Genomic DNA, 20179 nt, shown 5'->3' with positions numbered 1-20179 from the left:
GGATTGATCTCTTTATGGGAAACAGTAAATGAATCCTAGAAGCATTTTCCCATGACTGTTCCCATCGCAGTTGCCTCCTGACACTGAATCTGCATCTCAGAAACAAAGATACCATCTTTTTTCTTTACCATGTCAAAGACCCCAGTGATGGAGGTTTAGGAGGAGAAAGAGCTTGGAAATGCCCCAACCCTGCTATTTGGTTGATACACTCTTTGATTCTCTGAGCTCAGGAATTCAAATGAGAAAATGGGAAGCATTTCTTTTCTATTCTTCAGGCCATTGGGTTGGCTTTATCCAAAGTAACAAAGTCTATCAAAGTCAATTGTATCATGTTTGTTTCGGCTCCACAGAAAATGGCACAGTGGAGTGGCATTCTATCACTATTTGTTTTACAAGTTCGACTCTACTACATGTTTGGTCAGACATAAGAAAGACATGAAAAGGTAAATCCATCTGTTGTTACATTGAGTAAGAGGAGTGAATCTACTGTTCCTTAGGGGTCACAAATCTCATACACCTATGCTAGTGCAAGTCTGGAATCCAAAAACACAGCACAGATTATTCTTACAACATGACTCCTAAGCACAAGCCAACTGCTTCATCTTATGCTTCAACAAGGAAATGTAATCACTTCCAACGTTGGAGGGGAAACTACCTGTGGTTGAATCAATGGAAAGATGATGTTGTACAATTCCAGGGATTTTAGAGAATTTTTTACAAAATGAAGTATATATCTTCCTGCACATGGGATGTGTGCTGCTGCAATAATAAAGAAGTTTTCTTCCCAAATTCTGGCAATAGGTTAGTGGATAGACTTAGATTTCAGAGCTGTTATAAGTTTATTATCTTGAGGCTTTGTTAGTGTTTTGTGAGGGAGAAGAGGGGAGGCACTGACTGCTAGCCAGGTGCCACCTTGAGATTTCTTCCAGTGGAATCACATTTAACCCTTGCAACAGCCTTCTCAAAGAAGATGATGATGATGAATCATGATCATTGTCATCACTATCAGCAATTACAAATAAAGACCTTAGGCTCAAAGTATGTTTACCCTTGAACAACATGGGTTTGAACTGCACAGGTTTACTTAATATATGGATTCTCTTCTGCCTCTGTCACTCCTGAGACAGCAAGACCAACTTCTTTTCTTCCTCCTCCTCCTCCTCAGTCTACTCAATGTGTAGACAATGAGGATGAAGAACTGTATGATGATCCACTTCCACTTAATAAACAGTAAATATATTTTCTCTTCCTTATGATTTTCTTCATAACATTTTCTTTTCTCTAGCTTTACTGTACGAATACAGTATATAACACATATACAACATGTGTGTTAATCTACTGTTTATGTTATCAGTAAGGCTTCTGCTCAACAGTAGGCTATTAGTAGTTAAGCTTTGGGGGCATGATAAGTTATACATGGATTTTTGACTCCACAGGAGGTTGGTTCCTCTAACCTCCATGTTATTCAAAGGTCAGCTATAACTTATTTGAAGTCCTATAACTAGAAAGCTGTGGATATTTGAATCCAAAGTTTTATCTTCAGAGTCTATGCTTTGACTCTGACACCTGCTGTTGCCACAGCCCCTGCAGTGTTGGTTCCAGTCGCATCCCCACTCCATGCAGGTGACCCAGCCTCCTCCCCACCTCAAAACTTCTCTCCTCTCCCAGACTCTCCCCTCTCAATGAACAGTCTCTAGCTACTTACACATCACTCTTCATACTCTCCTGCCCTAAAGGGCACATGGAGCTAGGATGAATAGTGATAGAAGAAATACATTGATACTGGTAAGAAACTACAGGAATTTGATTAGCTAGTTAAGAAATTTTGTCTTGACTCCATGAAGACTTTTGCTAAGAAAAATGACTTGATCAAAGCTGTGTAAAGGGAACTGTGAAAGCAGGAAGGGCCATTAGGAAACTGATGGAATAGTCCTGTCATGAAGACCTGAATGAGGACAATAGCAGCAGAAATGGAGTAAAATAGATGGCTTTGGAGTGTGTCATAAAGGAAAGTAGAGAGGAGACAAGGAAAGGCGAAAGAAGCCCTAAATGACTCCCTAGATGCCATCTCTAGTGTGTGGATTCTCATATGTCCAAAATGACATTAGGTACAAAATCATCAGAACAAATACTGGTTTTTACTGCTTCCTGGATACCAAGCACTGTACTGAGCACTCAGCATGCACTATCTCTTTGAATCCTTACAACATGTGTTTTCTCTGTATTGTAGATAAAGAAAACGAGATGCAGAAAGTTTTGTCACTTGGCCAAAGAATGATCCAAACCCCATTCTATCTGATTCTGGGACCCAGACTCAACATTTCTCAGGGTGCAGACTGAGTTCCTCTCATGCAACATGAACAGACCCTTTTTTCCTTTTTTTTTTTTTAAAGACAAAGTGTTGCTCTGTTGCCCCAGGCTGGAGTGCAATGGCACCATCTTGGCTCACTGCAACTTCCGCCTCCCTGATTCAAGCAACTCCCCTGCCTCAGCCTCCCAAGCAGCTGGGATCTCAGATGCACACCACCACGCCTGGCTAATATTTTTGTACTTTTAGTAGAGATGGGGTTGCACCATGTTGGCCAGACTGGTCACGAACTCTTGACCTAGGCCTCCCAAAGTGCTGGGATTACAGGCATGAGCCACCGCACCCGGCCCAGACTTCTTCTTAAATAGTTATGTAAACATTTTAGTGAGTACTAAAACAAACTTAGCACATCATATTCATGATTTTATGTTGCACCATTCATAATGTTGCATCATTCATAATGAGGCAAAGTAAAAAAAAAAAAAAAAACATAGTTGAGAGTTTATTTGAAGAAAAGTTTTAAGGATGCAATTGTGTAGATCTGCATCGTTCAATACAGTAGCCACTGGCCACCTGTGGCTATTTAAATTGAAATAAATCAAAATCAAATTAAGCATTCATTTCCTCAGCACCAGTAGGCACATTTTAAGTGTTCAATAGCCACAGAGGGCCAGTGGCTATCATATTGAACAGTGCAAATACAGAACATTGGTGTCAATGTGTAATTTTTTTTTTTTTTGGGGTAGTGCTGGGTGAGAGCTGTTTTACACTGGATCGGTGTCTTTTTATTTAGCATTTACTCCAGCTCTAAATTACCTCTCTTTAGAACTTGATCTGGCTCTGGATAAGTCTGTGTGCACCTGCATTGTCCCATACAGTAGCCTACGATTTACCAGTGTCTGTTGAATCCTGGAAATATGGCCAGTCTGAATTGAAATGTACTGTAAGTGTAAAATACACATTGGATTTCAAAGCTTTTGTGTGAATAAAGAATGTAAAAATATAGCATTAATAATTTTTCTAATTATATATTGAAATATTATTTCAGATATATGGAGTTAGGTAAACTGTATTATTGAAATTAACTTTCATGTGTTCTTTTTCACCTTATTTAATGTTGCCACAAGACCATCTTAAATTACATACATGGCTTGCAATATATTTTCACTGGCCAGTGCTGTTCTAGACCTCTTTGCCCTACTGTGTGACTCTAGAACTCTCTTCCTTTCCTTATCTCTTTCTGTATACCTGCACTGCCCAATATAGTAGACATAAGCCATCTGTAGATATTTCCATTTAAATTAATTAAAATGAAACAAAATTTAAAATTCAGTTCCTCTGTCTCGTTAGCCACATTTCAGATGCTCAGTAGCCACATGTGGTTAGTGGCCACTAAACTATGGAGCATAGAGGTAGAATACTTCCATTGTTGTGGAAAGTTCTATTGGACAGCTCTCACATAGATGATACACAGCTATGGCAAGAGACACAGAGGTGGATCATGAATGCCTAAAGCTTAGAGAATGTTTCCAGATTGCCAAACCCCATGGCACATCCTTCTTCCATCTCCTAGATGCCTATCTCTCCCTATCTTAGTTAGACTTATTCACGTACACCTTATATTTTCTTCTCCCCTCCTTCAAGGGCTGTGGCCTGCTTATTTATCCCTGAACATACCTCCTTCCTGTATGAACACAGTATCTAACATGGTGCATTGTACAGTATAGGTACTCATTAAATATTTCTTAACCCGTTGGAGTGGCAATTCCTAGCAAGTGACTGGAAATATGTGACTAAAGGTAGAGAGAGATCTCTATGGCTGGTAGCAGTGGGGCAGGGGCCAGGGGTGGGCAGTGGCGGCAATGAATCTAGGATCCCAAGGAAGAGAAGGAGAGAGCAGAGAGACAGCAAAGAGGAAATCAGAGAGACAGTAACCCAAAATCTCATACACATCACCAAAATCCTTCTGCCCATCCCACAAGCTCCTCGCAGGCAGTGACAAAAGTTACTGCAGAAAAATTCACAGGGTTAGGCAACAGCTATATAAAAAGTGTGAAAGAAATCCAAAATATTATTACACGATAAATAAACATACCAGACCCATAAATCAGAAGTTGAAATGGCATGAAAATTAAGGGGCTGGTGAGGAGAAAAAATGAAAAATGCTCTGTCCCTGGGCCAGCTGGTGTGAGTTACATTTTATGAGCAGCATGTGAATTCCAGTGCCCTTGCTGGATTAGCAGCAGAATCGCACATTAGTTTTAAGGTTCCCTCTTGAATAGGAACATCATAACGTCTTTTAATTGGGCCTGATAAAAACGTAGCATTACTTGTAGGTTCCTGAGAGAAGTGAGATGTGAAATTGGGTTTTCATTAAACCTAATGATGGAAAATTAAGTATAGTGCGTCTAGTGAAATGGAGTGTGATAAAAGACATCACTTCTGCATTATCAGAGGTTAATAAGGGAATAGGTGAGGTAAGATACTTTGGAAAGGGGAGTCCAACCCGTTGGATTAATAAACCCTGAAAATCCCTTGGTTCTGAGTCTTCATAGCATCGTTAGCACTGGCATTGACATTATTGCAAATGTTACAGCAATACAAGTTGTTAAATTTCAATGCATTTATTTTCCATTCCAGTGTTGGTTTTGCTGACACTAAGTTTACAGTCTGTCTAGCAATGTGTTTAGGGAAAATATCCATATTGACAGCTATTTGGTTGGTTTTGGAAACATTTGACGTTTCTCACACACATAAAAAGCCAAGTTCCCATTCCTAGGAAGCCTGTCTTTCCCAGGCAGCTGGTCTCCCATGCAGCCCATGCCCCAAGTTCCTCTGGGAGACTATGGGTCTCCGAAGACATCTGTCCCCATCACACATGGTGGGAAATACTCACAGGCCTCCTAGCATTGACTCAACTCATCCTTTCCTAGAAACCGTGGAGTATGGCATGACTCCAAGCTTTAGGTATTCACGATCCATACCTCTGTGGCTCTTGTTGTAGCTTTGTACCATCTCTAGATAAATCAAACACAAGTGCTCCCTTCCTCTCCATTTCCAATCACACCATCACAGGAGTGATATTCGTTGGAAGGATGCCTTTGATGACAGCTATTCATGACAGCTGGGACACCTCAAGAAATAGTGTGAGTCTTTAAAGAAGGAGATTCCTCCTAAAACCTTTCAACCGGTTCATACTGGCTTCAAGGGTCTTACACATTCACAGTCTTTCTGGATCTGCCTGGCATCGTCTCTTACAGTGTTGCCCCCCTGACATTTCTACCCACAGCTTTTACTCCTTATCAACCTCCTTGCTCTTAACTAAATGTGCCTTCATCTCTCAGGCTCTGTCCTTTTTCTTCAGTTGGTTCTTCTTGCCTATTTCCTTGCTAAATTGTCAAGCCTTGAGGGTGGAATCAGTATTTCTGTCTGCATTGCCACTGCCTGCCATAGTCCTTGGCACAGAGTGGGTTCTCAGTAAGTCGAACTCATGAACCCAAGGGGGTGATGGAGAAAGGAAACAGCCCCCATGTTTGCCAAGTGGTGCATTTAAGCAATGCCAGTGAACACATACTAGCTATTACCTAAAATCGCTGGAGAAAAAGTAAGCAGTATTTCTCTTCTGTGCAGTTTGCTAACAACTTGCCTGGGCCCTTCTTTCTTGTGCATATATCTAAATCTTAGAAATATTTCTGTAGGCAATCCAGGGGTTATTTGGCTGGTCCCCAAAGGACAGTCTCTGCTTTGGGGATGTTTACCTACCACCCTGAATCAGGAAGTTTTGGAGACCACACTACCTACGATGACCCCCCCTGCTAATTAGGTATGACCCAATCAGTGTCTCAGGCTCAGACCAGTCAGATTAGTAGCCTCTCCTCTCTTGGAGGAGCCAGTAGTGGGGGGGCAGACAGAAGGCTGCAAAGTGAAAAATTTATCCCCTACTCCAACCACAGGTATAATTGAAAGCATTAGGGTGACCAACCATTCCCGTGTGCCCGTGACTGAGAGGTTTCCCAACAGCTGAACTTTCAAAGCTAAAACTGGAAAATTGTCAGTCAAACTGGGACAAGTTGGTCACCTAGAAAGCAGGAAGGCCAGGTGTTCCCTTCCGTTATCTTTCCTTGCCAGGAACAGGCTTGCTGATGTTGCTGCAGAAAAGTAGAGTGTGCATTCACACACAGAATCCATGTCTGATGGATTATTCCAACATGACAGGCAAACAAGCTGAAGGGAACGTGGATTTTGAAAAGACAAGTTGCAGAAAATCGGGAATATATGCTAAGCCTCCCAGGGAATGAGTACAGCATAGGCCGAGTGGGTATCTGCATAGGTGTTTCGCAGGGTCTGAAAACATCTGGGGGAGACACATCAACTGCTGCAGCTGGCAGTTCTCATCTCTTGCATGCCACAAACAAGATGGTCCGGGGCATAGACTGTTCATTCACGTCTTTGGAAGGAGGTTGGGAAGACCAACCCTAGATGGTTCTGGGAAAGGTAAACTGGCCCTGAAAGACCAAGAATGTATGCCTGGCAGGAAGGTGGTAAGCAAGACATTGGTTTTAGTGGTCCAAGGGGAACAGAAGAATTCCAACCCAGTATGAGCAAGCATTAGTTTTCAGGGTGGCCAAACTGACAGAAGGCAGTTAAAGCAACTCATTGGATGAAAAGGTTTTTATCAAGAGAGAATATAGATCTTACATCAGGCAGAGATTTTATGAAGGCGATGAGGCACGGGATCCAGGCCTGAAGAAAGTAGCTAGCAGCACTGAAGGAAGAGGTCCAGGCTTCCCTACCTGCAAGGTGGGTTCAATGATGCCACTGGATTAATAGTATTAAGTGATGGGGAAACTATACAATAGCAAGAAGGTGGTCACTGTGGCAGAGCTCATAACTACAGAGAGCAGCTGGGAGGGTCAGGGTCCCTGCTAGCTGCTGGCAGTCCAATACTGGCTGCAATTCCTCCCAGGGTAAAACTCAAAGGAAAAAATTAGTAGATAAGCCAGATCACAGGGATGCAGGCAAATGGACCAGAAGCTTACATGTGACTCCAATCTTCGAGAACCTGCGGCCACCTGAGGCTCTCCTCCCCTGCAGCCAGGCATCAGGCACTATTTCCAGCCTCTCTGCTTCCTAAACAGGAGGGGGCTCCCAATAAATAGCCTTCCTGCTTCTCAGTGGTTCTGCCCCACCAAGTCTAAAGGAAGGACTGACACAGACTGGAATGACAACCAAGCTGTAACTTTGTCAATATGTGCCCTTGAAATGTATTGTGTTCATTGGTTTGTTTGTGGGTTTGATACTTAGATCTACCAACACAGCCAGGCCGGGGAAGGAGTGTATCTCCGGTCTTTCTGCGGTTTCCTGATCAGTTGAGTCCCAAGTTGGTTCCCTCTGCCTTCCTCAGGCCACGCTGGGGGAGACAGGGAGGACAAAGGGCAACGCTTCTATAGGTGATGATCTGTTCTGCCTCCTTCTTTTCGAAGCAGATGGCAGCCGTGGGGAGCTTTCCCAGCCCACCCTCACGATCCAGACTCATCCCTACCGCACCTGTGACCCTGTGGAGATGAGTTACCCCCGGGACCAGTTCCAGCCTGCCATCCGGGTGGCTGACTTGCTGCAGCACATCACGCAGATGAAGAGAGGCCAGGGCTACGGGTTCAAGGAGGAATACGAGGTAAGAGACCAGGCTGTGGGGAAACTTCCTGATTGTTTCAGAGGCTTATTTGGGCACTAAAGCCTTACAACAAAAAGCATGGCTCCCTGGCCAGCAGCATCAGTATCACCTGGGATCGTGTGGGAAATGCAACATCTCAGGCCACGTCCCGTCCTACTGGATCAGAACCTGCATTTTAACCAGAAACTAGGTGATCTGTATACACATTAAATTTGAGGAGCGCCATGCTAAATAATTCTAAGACATCCTTTTTCACTCCCGTTTCTCTCCCCTTCCCCTTTCATTATCCAGAGTTCCATTATCTCCAAGGTTTCTACACCTTGGAGTCTCACCTCCATTCAATATGCTAGAATGGCTCCAGCTCCCATCCCACATGCTGTAGAAAAGCCAGCACATCTCCCCTGCCAATGATTTCCAGCATGTCTGCTTGCTCTTGGTCACCTCTTGTCTCTCATTCAAGCTTCTGTAGTATTCTGGTCCTTGCTCCCACCCCACAAAGGCAATGCTTCATCTCCAGTGACCACAGTTCCCTCTTTCTGCACCTTCTCTTCACCCTGCATGGGCATCCCTTTCCCACCTCCGCAAAGCGTCTCGAACACAAAGGATTTGCCGGTAGTGGTTGTTACCGAGGTTTGGGGAATAATAGAGAAGGATTGCAGCAAAGGACAGGCAGCACCTCAATACAATGCTGTTCTTATAAGTTCCTTAACCATCTACATTGCTGGTAAGGCCTTCTAAGGTTCTGGTCTCCCAACAGGTCTCTATCTAATTTCTCCTCAAAGTCGTCTTTAGTGTCCTCAAAACTTCCTCCACCCCCACCCCTCAGCATCCAGACAAAGGGCCCCACATTCCTCTTTTATTTTGCAGAAAAATTTAGCTTTCTCTATCTTACTCTTTTTGTTTCAAATCCTGCCCATTAGGCCTCACCTTTTACAAACAAAAAGCAAAATAAAAGGAAAATGCATTAAGACGTTTTTTCTGAACCAAAGAGCAGCTCACTCTCCAAGAATAATTCTGCAACTCTCCTAGTTGCAGGTAGACTCCAGCTGCAGCCAGCTTTGAAAACAAGAATTTCTTTCTTCACTTTTCCTTTCCTCTCTCTCCCTTCCCTCCTTCCTTCCTAAAATATCTTTTGAGTATCTTCTGTGTACCATGCTCTGAGTTATATGTATTTGTGTGGGGGTTTTTTGTTGTTGTTTGTTCTTTTTTTTCTCTTCACATGCAGTGTGTGCCCCAGATATGCTTGATTCAGTTTTGCTGTGTGCAGTAGAAAACTCATTGGTTCAGACTCCACACATTTGGAATTCTTGATATTGCAGACTAAGTTTATCCCTCAGACTGTATTCTGAGAAAGAGCTTACAAAGCAATATTTTTGAAGTCGTATGAGGTCATGAAATTGTGCTAAACTGGGGGTCCAGACAGCTGGATTCCAATGTAGTAAGCTGTTAGATTTTAGAATTTTGCTATCTGAGTTTTAAAATTCTTTATTAGTTGAATGAAGAATTTGGATAAGGTGATATCTCAGGACCTATCTGGTCCTAAAACTTTATAAGCGTGTAAAACATGGTGACAAGGGGTATGTTTGACATATCTATGAGAACAAAAACATTTTTATCAATGGATGTGAGTAATTACCAGCTTGGGAGAGCTAGCACTTAATTTCAAAAACGGTCTAAGTAAAATAGCATTTTTCATATTCTCATCTACAAATCTTGAAAGGATATTCAAATTAGAGTTGAAGAAGATGATCTCATTACTACCCATCCCTGGATCTCATTTCCTAGGGGATTGAATGGTCCCAGTCTCTGGGGTGCATGTGAGCGTGCTTTATGTGTGTGTATACAGACCTGTTTGTTGAGCAAATGTCAGGAAGGTTATGTTGTTTGAAATGATATATTCAACATTAGTCATAACAATTTGATTAAAAGTTTCAAATATCATTAAGGGAGATATGTGGCTTACCAAAAAAAAAAAGGGACAAGCAGCCAAATGCTGAGAAACACATATGTAAGAACTTGCAATCTGAAATTTGAAGACAGAATTACAAGTGTATTTGACTACTTTCAGGCATTTCCTTCTAAATTAACATTTCTTTTAAAGCATTCATCCCTGTGTGATGAGTTGCTTTTCAAAACTTTTTCTTTGTACCCTTTTGCATTTTCCAAACTTTCTAGCATGGAAATGAAGAGCTTTTATGAGAAAACAAACAATACATGTCATTTCATCATTTGAACCTCAACCAGAAACCTAACTAGGCTAGCCTTGGCCTCAATTAGTTCAAATTATATTAATCAGTTCAAATTAATATAATAATGTTAGCTTCTAGTTAACATTATTTTCTGATTAACTGAGGGTTAATCGGAAAATATTGCCTGATAAAAGTCATTTCACAATGTGCTAGCCCACAATGTCCAGCCCAGAATACAGCTGGATATTGCTTTGATCATCAGGGCTCCTCTGATATCTTGAATCTTCATCCTCAGCATAAGAGTCACAGATCTGCTAGGAAAATTCTTTTGCAGATATAAGACTCCTGAGCCTCCAATCCTACTCTCATTTGAGTCTGCTATGTGCTGTTTGTTGCCTGTCACTTCTCTGTTCTGCTCAGTTTTTTCATACAAACGAGTGGGTTTGACAAGCTGACATCTAAGGGACATCTCAGCCATAGCAAGCTGCGTCAGAAGACAAAATTCAATTCAGTTGAACAATCACTTAAAATTTGTTCAGTAAATATTTACTATTTATTATTGCCAAGGACGATTCTAGGTATTTGGGATGCAACAGTGAATGAAACAAAGATTCTTGCCCTCCTGAAGCTTGTATTCTAGCAAGGGAAGTAGGAAATAAACATAAGCTTAAAAAATAAGCAAATTTTATAATGTAGTGTGTTAGACAGTGAAAAATACTGTTTGCTATGTTACAAATCACTCCAAATTTTAGCAACATAACCAATTTCTTGCATTCATTGATTCTGTGGAATCTGTGCAGGGTACAACAGGGACAACCTGTTTCTTCCACACAGTATCCAGAGCCTGGGCTAGGAAGTCCCCAAGGCTGGGGGCTGGAATCATCTGAATATGTCTTCACTCACATGACTAGTGACTGATGCAGGCTTTCAGCTGGGATTGTCCACTGGAAGACCTACACATGGCCTCTTCAGTGACCTGGGCTTCTTCACAGCATGGTAGCCTTGAGATAGCTGGACGATTTCCATGGTGGCTTAGAGCTCCATAGGTGAGCTCCCCAGATAACAAGGTGAAAAGTGCATCATCTTTGTGACCCAAACTTGGGTATCACACTGCATTATTCCTACCATGTACTATTGGTTGTAAGCAGGTAAAAACTCCCCTACTTTCTAGGAGAGGAGAATTTGACTCTATCCCTTGATGAGGAGGAGGGGCAATTGCCAGATTCTAGAGGAGCATGCAGAGCAAGAAATATTGTGGGGGGAAATAAAAGCCCAGGCGCAGTGGCTCGTGCCTATAATTCCAGCAATTTGGGAGGCTGAGGTGGATGGATTGCCCGAGGTCAGGAGTTCAAGACCAGCCTGGCCAACATGGTGAAACCCTTTCTCTACTATAAATACAAAAATTAGCCCGGCGTGATGGTGGGTGCCTGTAACCCTAAGTACTCTGGAGGCTGAGGCAGGAGAATCACTTGAACCCAGGAAGCAGAGGTTGCAGTGAGCTGAGATCGTGCCACTATATTCCAGCCTCAGGGCAGAGTGAGACTCCATCTCCAAAGAAAAGAGAAAGAAAATATTTGGAGAACAATACAGTCTGCCACAAGTACCATGGAAAAAGAAAGAACAGAGCAAGGAAGGGAGATTTGTTCCAGGGACATGAAGTAAAGGAGGTTCCAGTAGTAAAAAGGATAAAAGGGTAGTCCTTAATTAGAAGATGAAACTTGAATAAAGACATGGTGGAAGATATCTGGAGGAAGAGTGTTCCAGATCCAGAGAGTAATATACCTGGCATGCACAAGCAGTTGCAAAGAGGCCAGGATGACAGAGGCAGAGTGAGCAAGGGATAAAAGTAATAGGAGATTCGACTGGAGAAATAAAGAGGGACCTGACCATGCTATGCATTACAACCGGTTATAAGGACTTCGACTTTTACTCTGACTAAAATGGAAAGCCACTGCAGAGCTTTAAGAAGACAAGTGCTAATGATCTGTCCTTACTTCATTCTAGCTACTGTGTTGAGAATGGAACTTAGGAAGGCAAGGGTGAAAGCAAGGAGACCAATTAAGAGGACATTGCAGTAACTCAGGTGAGAGGCAACAATGACTCAGGGCATGGCAGAGAAGGTGGTGAGCTGTGGATGGATTCTGAATATATTTAAAAGATGGAGCCAACAGCATTTCCTAACACATGGTATATGTTACAAAAGGAATTAAGGGTAACTCCAAGGCTGCTGTTTGTGCCACTGGTAGGACAGAGCTGCCTCTAATGGAAGTGGGGACGCTCAAGTAAAGCAGAGCTGGAACAATCAGTAGTTTCATGTTAAATTGAGTTTGCAGTATCCATTAGACATATTAGTGTCGCCATGTAGCAAGGAGGTAGTTGGATCTATGAAGCTGAAATTTGGTAAAGAAGCCTGGGCTGGAGAGAAACTTTTGGGAGTTATTGGCCTAGAGATGATTAAAGCCACACTGGGTGAGGTCACCAAGCAAGTGAGTATAGACAAAGACAAGGACCTAGGACCAGGCCTTTCAGAATTTCAACTTTAAGATATGGGAGCATTTTCCATGGGACAGACACTGTACTAGGCTCTGGGAACTGAAATAGAGCCCTTGCCTTCTAGGGAACGTAGAGCCTATTCTTAGAGACCAAAAAAAATGCCACCATAGAGGTATATCCAGAGCTATGAGAATCCTTAGGGGTGGGATGCATTAACCCAGCCTAAAGGTCAACAGCCAGTGGCTTTCTGGAAGACATAAAGCCCAAAGCTTGAGAAGTAGGAAGAACCAAAGTAAAGAAGGGAAGGGTGTTCCAGGCACAGCGGCTAGCATAAGCTATGGCACGGAGTCTGCACAGCAGGTTGAGTGAGGGGAACCATAAACAGTTTGGGAGGAAGCATGGAGGGAGATGGGGCTGAAATTGTCAACAGGGGCCAAGATGAAGCAAAAGGCGAGTATTTGTTATGCTAATGAGTTTGGGTTGTAATCAAGAAGCCACTGGAGCCATAGAAGAGAGCAGGACTTTTTAAAGTAGATTTGCGTTTTAGATCTTGTAGAGATCAGAGCAGGGACAACAGAGGCAGGTAGGCGTCTGGGACAGTAATTCAAGGAAAATATGGGGCTGCCCAAACCAGGAGACTGGGCCCAGAGCCCAGACAAGCCTACGCACTTTCTCTGCATGTAGAGCCATAAAATCAGCTTGTTCTCATTGGCATGAAAACTTGAGTCTCTCAATATATATTTTAAGTTCAAGTATTTGAAATAATGTGTGAACCATCTTGAATTGAGAGTCAAAATGCCTGGAATCAAGTCCTATAACAATTATGAAGTATTCAGGTGACCTTAGGCAGGTCCCTCTCCTCTGGGCCTCCATTTCCACATTTATGCAGCGGGAGCAAAGGGGTTTGTCAAAGTGATCCAAAGAACCCTTCTGTCACTGATATTCTGGGAGTCTAAATAAGAACCAATCAGCCGGGCCAGCTGGGCCTCCCTCCCACTGATGGTCGCATGGGAACCTCACTGTCTGGGGCTACCACTCCCATGGTTATGTCTCAAGTTCTAAAAACCACAATTGGCCAAGGGCCTTGGGTTCCTAGGAGCTCAAGGAGGCCCAAGGCAAATTAACTTCACCTGCCAGACAGATCCAAGCCTCAGTCAGAGGCTTTCAATTTGGGTTGCACATTAGAATTACCTGGGGAAGTTTTAAAAAAACACCAATGCTCAGGCCACATTTCAGATCAGTTTCACTTGGGGTGGGATGTATACTTCAGTGTTTTCTAAGCCCTCCCATTGATGGGAATATACTTTTAAAGCTGAGAACCACTAAGAAAACCCATGGAGTCCCCAGCATGTGCCCTGCTTGTGCCCACAGACCCATCCCCTGGCGTGCTCTGCCAACCCTCAGGTCTACTCCTGCTGATGAATGGGCATGTGATTCTGAACCATATGCCCTTCCTATTAAAGTCAAGGGCATGTGATTCTGAACCACAGCGTCCTCCCTCCCCAGCCTGCTTCCCCCCAGCTCCAGTTCTCCCACCTTCCCCTGTTACACAGCAAAACCCTAAGCATCACAGCAAAAGATAAGAGTTGTGGGCTGGAGAGCCGAGTTGTCTGTGTCCCATGTAACCCTGCCATGGTAGTCAGACGAGCAGCAGGTTTAGGGAAGATGAGGGAGAATAGGAAGAGGTGACTTTGTCATGGAGAGAAAGAAGAAGCACGTTAATCCCAGTTCAATCAAGAGAGCCTGTCGTCGTAATGAATGGAACCAGCCCAGTAGGGCAACCAGAAGGTATCTGGTTATTACAGCTCCATTAATACTATTTAAAGCAACAAGGAACAGCTGTGAGGAATATGATGCAGCCTAATGAAGAGCAAACATTTGTTCATTTTCTAGCTCGAGATGGACACTCCATATGTATGGCTTTTGTGGGGAAGGCCTGTATTGCCATCTAGCTCTTAGTCATCTGTGGGTAATGGGGTGATGGCAGGCAGGCAGCTTTTGAATGGGGTATAACTATAGAGATGGAAGTTTCAGGTCACCCCAGGTGCTCCCTTCTCTGCTCAGAGCCCCCTAAGCACTGTCCGAGGACACCTCTGCTTCTCCCATAAGGTTTGCTCTCCTCAGTTGGTAACAGAGTGATAGAATATCCCATCACAGGCAGCCCCAGAAAGGTTCTGGTTCAGCTCCTCAATTTGTAGATGGGCAAGGTTCTAGGGAGGGGCATGAGGAATTACTGGCCCATGCCCAAATCATGAATGGGAAATCCATGGGATTCTTCAACTCTGGGAACTCATAATGACCAAAATAGGAATACCTGGGCTCCACCTGCTCGCTTCACACCACTCCACCCCCAGATTGATAAAACAAGACAATAAGCCATTACAGGGAGTGGCCAAAAGTCATCAGTGACCCATGTGGTTTCAAACTTGGGAGTTTTCCAGCAGGAAAGAGTTCACATGGAAGAGACTATTACCAAGGTTATGATCATGGAAGAGTTACCAAGGATTGTGGAAGAGTTACCAAGGTTATGATCATGGCCCCTGGCAGTCTGCCTCTTCAATGCAGCTGGCTGCAAGTTTAGAGAAGAGTTGCTGGCCTAGAGTCAGCCACCCAGAAGCTCATGTATGACCATGGAGACGAGTGTAGGCAGCTGGAAGTCTGTAGCCTGAAGTGAGTTATGGGGATCCCCAAGATTGTAGGCTCACAGCTGGGAGGAATAGAGGTACCCTTGTGTGAGATTCCCCATTAAGGGAAAAGGGAAGAGACTCAGTCTTTCCCTTTTAGCATATTTTTATTGTTCTACTTACAATACTGTTTGTAACAGAGCACATGGTGGGGTTTTGTGTATTTAATACAGGATCTCCCCCAACCAAGTGAGCAATTTTCAGGTGGTACTATAGAAAAATCCTTTGACCAAGAGTCAAAACCTGGTTCTCAATCTGCTCCTGAGACTCTAGGTGGTCTTGGGCAAGACTCTTCCCTCTCCGGGTCTCATTTTCATCTGTGAAATGTTTGACTACAGGCTTAGCATGAAATTCTAAAGGCTGATAGCATATGCTTCTATTTTATGAACATTCATGTGGCCAGAAACACTGATTAAGTATTTATTGTGCACCTAACACTGTTTGGGCACTGGAGATAGAAAGCTAAATAAAGAAAATAAAGACACTACTTTAAAGAAAGCTCATGGTCTTGCCGCACCATGTAATGATGTAACAGAACTGTAGTTCAAATGCTTTGGAGACACACTTGCTTTTTGTCACTTCTTGTTGCCAAAATCTATCAGAAGTTTCACAAAAGATAAGACTCTGAGTTAGAGAGAAGTAGAAGAAGATGGGTAGAGGAGAAGGTTGTGTATAAGAGGGAGCTACATGTGCAAAGCTTGAAAGCAAAAAACGAAACAATTAAAATGCTGCAGCCAGCTTCTTGAGGAGAAACAAAGATGCCTGCCTATGAAAGGAGAAATAAAATGAAACTAGTTAGGGAGATTTAATAGGAATCTTATACCCCTTGCACAATTTTCTTGAAAAGAGTTACCAAGGTTATGATCATGGCCCCTGGCAGTCTACCTCTTCACCATAGCTGGCTGCAAGTTTAGAGGAGAGTTGCTGGCCTAGAGTCAGCCACCCAGAAGCTCATGCATGACCATGGAGACGCGTGTAGGCAGCTGGAAGTCTGTAACCTGAAGTGAGTTATGGGAATCCCCAAGATTGTAGGCTCACAGCTCGGAGGAATAGAGGTACCCTCGTATGAGATTCCCCATTAAGCTAAAGACTTCTTGAAGGCAGGGAATTTGTCATCTAAAGGAGGTCTTGTAGCTTTTAATTGGGCCTTTTAAAAAGTGCTTTGTGACTTGCATGCAGACTTGCACTCAACCTCTCTGCCTTGATCAAAGTTCCTGTCACAGACAAATACCCCCATCTTGCTGCAATCTGATTTTCTACCTAGCTTCACCAGCAGTACTCATAAATTACTGTCTATTTAGTGACATGGTACGCAATAATATTTGCTCTCCTGATGCCACTGAGTAGACGTCATTAGTCATCCTCTTCTGCCTTCTCTGTCCACATTTATAATCCCTAAATCTTGTGCTTTTCGGCACAGAAGGTAGAATTTGTTGAAAGCTTGGCCTCTGCCAAGGCCACCACTAACTCCTACAGCACCTTAGAGTGAAATAGCAAAAGGTGCACCTGTCTCAAGATATTTGACTGTCACCTTGCAGAAAATGTTCATAATAAATATGGAAACCCTAAAATTTCTGCCATATGCATGGTGCTTCCGTAGGTGCAATGCTCTTGGATTGTGCATAACCTGCAGAGTTGTGATTCCCTTGTCACCCACAAGCTGACCATCGACATCAGTAAATGTGTTCACTGAACCTGTGGACCACAATAGAGGCCAGACCTTAGGCTCCCAACAGATCATGAAACATTCCCATTCCCTAAATGCTATTTTACCTATACCTAGAGGGACCAGCTTGTTCCAATTTGCCCAAAATGGTCCCAGTTTTCAAACTTATAGTCCTACATCCTGGGAATCCCTTTGGTCTGAGACAAACCAGAACAGATGTTTCAGGGAGTTCCCATCTTTGCCCTTGTAAGAAAAAAAAAACCAAACACTGGATGTTTCTACCATTGTGAAAGACTGTGTGGCAATTCCTCAAGGATCTAGAACCAGAAATACCATTTGATCCAGCAATCCCATTACTGGGTATATACCCAAAGCATTATAAATAATTCTACTATAAAGACATACGCACACATATGTTTACTGCAGCACTCTTTACAATAGCAAAGACTTGGAACCAACCCAAATGCCCATCAGTTATAGACTGGATGAAGAAAATGTGGCACATATATACCATGGAATACTATGCAGCCATAGAATGAGTTCATGTCCTTTGCAGGGACATGGATGAAGCTGGAAACCATCATTCTCAGCAAACTAACACAGGAACAGAAAACCAAACACCGCATGTTCTCACTCATAAGTGGGAACTGAACGAAGAGAACACATGGACACAGGGAGGGGAATATGACACCCCAGGCCTGTCGGGGGTTAGTGAGGAGGGCAAGAGGAGGGAGAGTATTAGGACAAATATCTAATGTATGTGGGGCTTAAAACCTAGATGACAGGTTGATAGGTGCAGCAAACGACCATGGCACATGTATACCTATGTAACAAACCGGCACGTTCTGCACATGTATCCCAGAACTCAAAGTAAAATTTAAAAAAACATCCTGGATGTTTTTGACTGAAGATGGCAAGAGAATGATTTCCACAAGTGGGCCAAAAAGGTTCAATATTATATCACTGGGATAGAAGATATGGAAGATGGAAGATTCTGAGCACCTACTGTGTAGCAGGCATTGTGCCAGGTGCTATGGGTATTGTCTTGGGTAGTCACTAATCATCAAAAAATTCTGTGGGGTGTGTTATTTTCCATTTTTAAAAATTTACTATAAAATTAATTTTGGGAGAGTGTACAGTTTTATGAGTTTTAACTGATGCATAGAGTCGTATAAACACCAACACAATCAGGACACATGAGAATTTCATCAACCAAAAAGTTACCTTGTGCTACTTCTGTATAGTTAAAGCCTTCCCCACCCATAACCTGCAGGATGTATTACTGACTGTTTTCAGAAACGTTTATTGACACTCAAAATGGTGAACTTATTTGCAGTAAAAATATTCAAACACTCTAGTCTGTCCACCTTTTGCAAAGCTCTGCCTTTTCCCTGACTTGTATACACAGTGTGCAAGGGGTATTTCTTGACAAGACAAATGAAGGAAAGACTCAGGTAAAATGGTGCCTCCTTGCTGAAGACCTCTCCAGAGTCTTCCCTGCACCAGGAAAGCACAGTGCTGGGCAGGGGTGTGGGGAAATCCTGGCAGGCTGGACTGAACATGGAGGAGGCAAGCCCTCAGCTGTGCCCTGGAGCATCAGCCAGGAACTGCCTCATCAGCGATCCCTGGGTCTGGTTTTGCTGCACCCTAGGGCATAACATATCCAATTATCTCCAGGGATACAGTCAAGTGAAGGGGAGTGAAGGGGGGCATTGCAAATGGCAGAATCTGCTGAGGATAGGAGGTGAACAGGTAAATGAAATGGGCTGGCACGCCCTCAGCCTTAGGAAGCTTTGTGTTTTGACATCTTACTATTTTAGGCATAATTCAAAAAGCCTTAGATGCAAAGAAGAGTATCTCAAGAAGGATGGCAAGCTTCTATTGGTTTGGCTCAGTAGAGCCAGGTAGAAGAAAAAATCAGCCACACAGGCATCAGGGATCATTCTCAGTTCTAGCAGATAATTAATGTACTAAATGGGACATTAAGGTAGGTTTCATAGTCCTATGGACTAAGTCAGCACAGCAAAACACAAGAAGTCTGTGACTTGTGGTCATGTGGTCTGAGCCTCCCATGGACTCAGCTCTATGGATAGGAGGGTGGGTTGCAATCACAGGGAGAGTTAGTATGGGGCAGGTATCAGATGATAATTTTATTCTAAAATCTATAAAGCCTATCATCAAGGATAAAGAAGATTCCAGTGACAAGCACTGTCTGCCATTTATCATAATGCTGGCACTGGCTCAGCCTCCCCCTCAAAGTGTCTGGGCCGGGCGTGGTGGCTCACGCCTGTAATCCCAGCACTTTGGGAGGCCAAAGCGGGCAGATCACCTGAGGTCGGGAGTTCAAGACCAGCCTGACCAACATGGAGAAACCCTGCCTCTACTATATACAAAAATTAGCCGGATGTGGTGGCACAGGACTGTAATCGCAGCTAACTCGGGAGGCTGAGGCAGGAGAATCACTTGAACCCAGAAGGCGGAGGCTGCGATGAGCCGAGATCGTGCCATTGTACTCCAGCCTGGGCAACAAGAGTGAAACTCCATCTCAAAAAAAAAAAAAAAAGAAATTCCAAAACATTCCCATTTAATTATAATAAAACTCAACGTTCTTGTCGTTGGTCCACAAGACCTTGATTGAACACCCTGCTCCAACCCCAAGCCAAATCCACATTATTTGTCATCCTCCTCTTATTCTCTCTGCTCTGGAGAGCCTCCCTTCAAATTCTAGAACACAAATAATTTATTCCGTCCCAGGGCCTCTGCACTTGCTGTTCCCTCTGAATGGAACCTTCTTTCCCCAGCTCTTGCCAAAGCTGGTACCTGCTTATCCTTTAGTTTTTAGCTGAAATGTATTGGCCAGAGATCAGCAGGGACATACCTTCTGGAGTTGGGTTTATCACTTGTTGCAGTGAGGTACATGCATACCTGGAAGTGCGCATTCCTGTGGGACATTTCAGGAAAAGGATGTTATAAAGGACTCAGAATGTGGGCTGTGTTCGCTGATTTGAAAGAGTGCCTAAGGAGGTGAGGCTTTGTTTTAGGTTGGACACATTGGGAAGTGGTATGATTAGGTATCTTAATACATCTTACCTAAAAGAAGGGAAGATCAGATAGAGGCTAGAGCTGTAATTGGCAAAGAATCGGTAGTCACTTATATTAAGCAGA

At 43.3% G+C, this 20179-nt stretch overlaps 1 protein-coding gene across 6 annotated transcripts in view; it reads left to right on the top strand.

Annotated features, from left to right (window-relative positions):
• The window catches only part of LOC117068784 (receptor-type tyrosine-protein phosphatase T), a 123413-nt gene that overhangs the window by 16896 nt on the left and 86338 nt on the right, over window positions 1-20179 (top strand). For 5 of the 6 annotated variants that reach the window (XM_033186438.1, XM_033186437.1, XM_033186435.1 and 2 more), the window contains exon 2: window positions 7795-7982. In XM_033186438.1, the coding sequence (XP_033042329.1) occupies window positions 7872-7982 (111 nt within the window). In that variant the 5' untranslated portion in view covers window positions 7795-7871. Of the gene's footprint in view, window positions 1-7791; window positions 7983-20179 lie in introns of all 6 variants that reach the window. The other variant, XM_033186436.1, reaches the window with a different exon arrangement.

This window comes from Trachypithecus francoisi, unplaced genomic scaffold (assembly GCF_009764315.1).
Source record: "Trachypithecus francoisi isolate TF-2019V2 unplaced genomic scaffold, Tfra_2.0 Lachesis_group21, whole genome shotgun sequence".
In the NCBI taxonomy this organism is placed as follows: domain Eukaryota; kingdom Metazoa; phylum Chordata; class Mammalia; order Primates; family Cercopithecidae; genus Trachypithecus; species Trachypithecus francoisi.
The sequence above is the reverse complement of the archived record's forward strand: the minus strand, read 5'-3'. Positions and strand labels throughout refer to the sequence as shown.